At 45.3% G+C, this 5916-nt stretch overlaps 1 protein-coding gene across 3 annotated transcripts in view; it reads left to right on the top strand.

The window, feature by feature from the left end:
- The first annotated feature begins 1461 nt into the window (after positions 1–1461).
- The window catches only part of Vps13a (vacuolar protein sorting 13 homolog A), a 168703-nt gene continuing 164248 nt past the window's right edge, over positions 1462–5916 (top strand). For all 3 annotated transcript variants that reach the window (XM_021151796.1, XM_021151798.2, XM_021151797.1), the window contains exon 1: positions 1462–1751. In XM_021151796.1, the coding sequence (XP_021007455.1) occupies positions 1652–1751 (100 nt within the window). In that variant the 5' untranslated portion in view covers positions 1462–1651. The remainder of the gene's footprint in view (positions 1752–5916) is intronic.

The raw sequence follows: 5916 nt of genomic DNA, 5'->3' as shown, positions 1-5916 counted from the left end.
ATCTGCGTTTGTCCTTGGGGACCATAGGAGAAGCAGTCCAGTGTTTTATATCTTCCCTGGGGTGAAATTTTAGAATAGGCTCAAGAGACGACTCTGCCTAATAGCATTTGTTTCAGAGGACCTGAATTCCGTTGCCAGCACCCACCCACATAGAGGCTCAAAACGTCCTGTAACGCCAATAACCAGAGAGCTATTCCTGAGGGTAACCAGGTACGGATGTGGAAAACACTTATACACACACAAATGAAATTTAAAATTGTGCTAAATAAAAACTCATTAAAAAAAAAAAACCAACAGGGATGAATGTTTAGAATCTTGATAGAAAAATCCATGAAAACAGAAGGGGTCCTATTTGGGAAGAAGGAAAGGAATCAGTCAATAGGACAAGAAAGAGTCATGGGTAATAAACGACCAAAATATACACATATATCAAGATGTTATAATGAAACCCATTATTTTGTAAAATATATGCTAATATATTCTTTAAAAGCTTAAAAAAAGTTTACACTATTTTTGCTCTTTGTTTTTTTTCTGAAAAAAAAAGTTAGGTTAAGCCTATAAATTTGAGATACTTGATGGCTATGCACAAAATACACTCAGTGCCAAATCAGGATGTGCCTTGCGAAGAGAAAGTTGACAGTGTACTGCTGCCTCTGAAATCCTCAGAGGATTAATGTCGGTTCTGTAAGTTGCACCTCTGTCTTGTGGACCTCAGGACTTTGGGACCAATTTTCTCTAAGTCCAAGCGTGGAGCGGAGGACACTACTTATTTTAGGCTGGCCACTACGCCTCAGGGGTGTCTTCCTTGGTTCTTGGCAGGCTCTCTGCTGTCTCCAGACTGACTCAAACGTGCTACTCTTTAACATGACAGGCGGCTTCCACATAAATGATTTGACCGAAAAAGGTGCCAAGAGCAGTTGCACATTAAGAGCTTGGAATTTATCTCCCAACTTTACTCTCCCTCGCCCCTCCTCAGCACAGATTCGTAGCTGAGGAAGTAAGTGAAGGCAACTGAAGGGCCAGTTCGCATCCTTGCCAGGAGCCGGGAGAACGTCAGGAAGTACCCAAGCATCGAGGCTGGCCGAACCTCACAACTGGTAATAATGGGGGAAAAGCGTCCTGGGAAACTGCCTCAGGAAACTTCCCGCAACCTCGCACCAAGCTGTACACTCTCCACTCTTTGGATCCCGCGATCTTAGTATTTCTCTTTCCGAATCCGCGTTCCTCCATGCCCCGCCTCCTAGAGAAAGTTCGCTGGGGGTAAAAAGGAGAATCGTTCCGGGGCGGGGTCTCTAGCGCTCGATTGGAGTTCTGTTGCTAAGCGACGGATAGGAGGCGCGGCCGGCGGGAGAGGCCCGGCGGTCCGCTCGCGGGCAAGGGCGGGCCCGCGGCTGCGCAGCCGCCGTCCTTCGCTCTCGCTCCGGGCCGCGCCTCCAGTTCCGCGTCGGTCACGCCCCCACGCGCAGTCCGAGCTGCGCACGCGTGGTGCGAGCGGCTACCTTCCTTCTGTGGGGCTCGCGGTCGGGTTGAGGGGACCCGGCAGCACCGGCACCGTAGCTGGAGCGGGCCGGGAGCTGGTAAGCCGAGCCGTCTCGAGGGAGGAGCAGCCCGGGTAGTGCCGCGGTGCCCTCCGCGGCCGAGAGAAAAAAAAATGGTATTCGAGTCGGTGGTCGTGGAAGTGTTGAACCGGTTCCTGGGAGACTATGTGGTGAACCTGGACGAGTCCCAGCTCTCCCTGGGCATCTGGAAAGGTAACGGGGTCGCCGCTCCAGGGTCGCGGGCGACGGCGGCGCGGTTTCTCGTGGCTTCGGTCCTTGGCCAGCCCGGCGCCGCCACCTGCAGCTGCCCGCCTCGCCCTTCAAGTTATGTAAAGCGGGGCGGCGGTTCCCGGGCGGGCGGGCGGGCGGGCGGGCGGCGCGAGCCGTGAGGTTGGGGGAGGCGCTGGCTGAAGCCTCGCGTCCCGGTGGGGCCCGGTGCTGGTGACCCTTGGCCTCCGCTGGGCAAGGGAGGCATCCCTGGCAGTTTCGCCCCGGGCTGTCAGGAAGGCTCGGGCGAGCCCACGGGGAGTCGCACGCCGACTTGCACGTGAAGGCCAGGCGCCGTCCGCGAAGACTCTCTTCGTCCCTTCCCTGCCCCACTTCACCGTGCTTTCTAGACCAGTTCCGGTCCGGCCAGGCCACTGAACTTGAACTTGGGTGTTGCTTAGCTGGGACAGGCAAATGACAAGGGGAATAAAAGGAAAGGAAAGCCCCTTTCAGAGTATCTCAGAGTTACTTAGATCTTCAGGTCGCAGCCTGACCAGGTGGGAATGTGGGTGTTTGTAACACCTGAGGTTTTTTGTTTTGTTTTGTTTTTTTGTTTTTAAAAAGAACGAAAAGAAAATGCAGGAAAACAGACGGGCAAAATGTAATTTGGGCTTTCCGTTTCTCCGACCTGACGAAGACGTGATGAGCACTCCTCTCTGTTGCTTAGATGGGAAGGGCTGCATCTACCCCCTTCATTGCAATGGTTTACCTAATACAGTGTCTTATTTTTGGTGCTTCCATCTGTGTTGTATCACACTCTTGTTTATTTTAAGTAGCTATTAGCAAGTAGAGGCCTTTTTTGAAATGAACGTTCCAGGCCAAAGTTAGGGTTAATTATTTGTGTAAATAGTGTGTGCATTCTCTGATAATGTACTTACTTAAAGCTTTCTAAAAGTTCTCGTTTATCTCGAGCCTTCTCATTTTTGAAATAATGAAAACAAGTAATTTAGTTTTATTAAACAAACAAGCCCTCAATGTAGCTAGGTACCTTCTTCCATGATAACGTGGGCAATTGATCTGTAAGAGCTAGCACAGCCTCTTTGAGATCAGATGCTTGCAAGTTGCTTAATCTGCGCTGCTTCTCAGTTGCAGAGTGAAGATAACAAAACTCTATAGCTCAGAAAAAAGCCTGGAAGACTATCTGAGCTGGTACCTGGAGAGATGGCTCAGTGGTTAAAAGCGCTGGCTGCCTTTCCAGATGACTTGGATCCAAGCCTGGTGTCCACATGACAGCTTACAATCATCTCTCCCAGGGCATCTGTCTTTCTCTTCTGGCTCTAGGGGCCACTGCACACAAGCGTGTGGTGCACAGACACACACACAGGCAAAACACTTATACATACAGATGAAAACAATAAAATGAACAAGAAAAAGTTACTTGAATAGTGGTTTGATTTGTAGTGAAATGTTTTTTACATTTAAGGTGCAGGCTGTGCAAATTTATGTATTTAAAGTTGACCTAAAATAAAGTTGAGTCTTGTGAATAGGTTTTTTTTTTTTTTTTTTTTTTTTTATAAACCTTAAGAATGTTTCAAACTATCTCAATAATGATACAAAAAGACTACAAGCCTAGGAAATTCCCTCTTCTATTTCTTTGTAATTGATTCTTCCTGGAGTGGCAACTACTTATCTGTTTACAGTCTGCTGGTTTGCTTTTATTTTTAATGCACACCTTTAATCCTAGCACTCGGGAGGCAGAGGCAGGCAGATTTCTGAGTTCGAGGCCAGCCTGGTCTACAAAGTGAGTTCCAGGACAGCCAGGGCTGCACAGAGAAACCCTGTCTCGAAAAACCAAAAAAAAAAAAAAGAGTGTTATAAACTGAATCCTTTGACTATGTAGCTTTATGTAGCCCAGGCTGGCCTGGAACTTAGAATCTTCTTGCTTCGGTTCCTGAGTGCTGGGGTTAAAGGCCTGTGCCATCACACTCGGCTTCTGTGTAGTGGCTTGAGTCAGGCTTCTTAACAGAATGCAGAGAAGTCATCCATGCGTCATTCATGTCCTGCATACATCACCTTGTCCTGCTCAGAAGTATGGGAATGGCAGGACTAGGTGATGTACGCAGGACTTTATGGCTTGTTATAAACACAGGTTTGCCATCTTTGCAGTGTTTCCTTTTTGGCAGTTAAAGGGAAAGCTGCATCAGTTTTTAGTGTGAACATAAATTCTTTCTTTGGAGTAAATACCTAACAGTGGGATTGTGAGTGGTAAGTAAATATGTAACTTTATGAGAAGTGAAATGATATGATTTGGTTAAGGTCTGATTGTCTTCTAAAAGTTCTATGTTGGAAGCTTAGCCCCTAGTCTGGCAATGATAAGAGGTGCTGGATCTTTTAGATGTAGGCCTAACAAGGCATAGTGGCCTCTCACCTTAGCTTTCAGTTTCTTTTTGTGAGCTTTCTCTCTGACTCTCTGTGTGTGTCTCTCTGTCTCTGTCTCTGACTCTGTCTCTCTCTGCCTCTCTTTCTTTCTTCTCTCTCTCTCTCTCTCTCTCTCTCTCTCTCGTGTGTGTGTGTGTGTGTGTGTGTGTGTGTGTGTGTGTGTGAGATCTTCACCATAGCTACTGTTATGCTGTTTGAATTTTCAGCCTGCAAAGCTGAGCCAAATATATTATTTTGTCTATAAGAACCAGTCTCGAGCATTTTATTATGGTCCCTGCCCCCCCATGAATCCAGCCCTCAAACTTAACTAATACACCTTGACACTGATTTCTGAAATGGTTATATTATCTTGCACTATCACCAGTTTTGTATCAAGATTTAGTTGTGCACTATCCTTGAGCATTTGCTAGCCTCACTTCTAAAACGGTTTTTGTTGCGTGTGTATGCAGTATGCAGGTATACATGGTTGCTTGCACGTGTGAATACTTGGTGATCCCCAGTTTGTGGAACTGTTTGGGAATGATTAGGAGGAGGAGGTGCTGGAGGAGGAGGTGTGTGTGTCACTGGGGGCTGGCTTTGAGGTTTGAACACTCTCAGTGCCTCTGCCTGGTGGTTGTAGATCAGGACATGAGCTCTCAGCTGTTCCTTTGCTCTGCCATCATGGACTCTCAACATTCAGAATCTTGAAGCCAAATAAAATGCTTTTATTTTATTTATTTATTTATTTTTCTAAGCTTGCTCTGAGGAACCCTTTGGAGGCTGGAATTACGGAGGGCCTCCATGCCCACCTAGCATTTATGTAAAATTTGAAGATGTGAACTCCAGTTCTTGAGTTTCTGTAGCAAACACTTTACTTGCTAAACCATCTTCCTACCCCTAAAATAGTATTTTAAAATGATGTTCCAGTAGGTATGTAGTATTAAGCACTGTGATTAATTAAGCCTTTAATTTGCAGCTTCTTTGCTACTGGGTGTTGGGTACATTTTCATGATTTTTGCTGTTTGTCAGTGAAATGGCCAGATCTTTGGTTTACTTTAAATTGGGTTGCTTAGTCTTCTTTTTTTCTATTGGGATTTAACTTATGCATCATAAAATTCTCTCTTTGTAACTCTCCAATTTAGTGTTTTGTTTTTTAATGTAACAGTTGTACAGCACTTACCACTAATTGTAGAACATTTAACTACCTCCCACAGCCCCCCCAAAACTTCTCAGCTCATTAGCATACATTACATATTCTTTATTCATGAGTAACCCACCTTTGGAAGCCATTTGTCTTCTGACTTTATAGATTTGCTGACTCTTGACATTTAAGTGTAGCCATGTAATATTCTTTTGTTACTGGCTTTCTTAATTTAAGATATCTTAGATGTCTTTACTATTGAAGGATGGATTAAATAGTATTTAATGGTGTGAATATTTATTGAGTCATCAGTTGGGCATTTATGTTCTAACTTTTATGATATTATAGATACCACTATGAACATTCATGTGAATATTTTTTAAAGCATGTTTAAAATTCCCACTGCTGAGGTGGGTGTGGTAGAATGTGTTTGGAAAACACTGTTTCTTTGATGTTATCCACCACCTCTGGGCTTTCATAATCTTTGCACCCTCCCTTCTTCAAGATCTCTGAACCTTCACTGATAAGTGGATATTAGCCCAGAAACTTAGGATACCCAAGATACAAGATACAAAGCACATGAAACTCAAGAAGAACGAAGACCAAAGTGTG

The sequence above is a fragment of the Mus caroli genome, chromosome 19 (assembly GCF_900094665.2).
Source record: "Mus caroli chromosome 19, CAROLI_EIJ_v1.1, whole genome shotgun sequence".
Classification (NCBI taxonomy): Eukaryota; Metazoa; Chordata; class Mammalia; order Rodentia; family Muridae; genus Mus; species Mus caroli.
The sequence above is the reverse complement of the archived record's forward strand: the minus strand, read 5'-3'. Positions and strand labels throughout refer to the sequence as shown.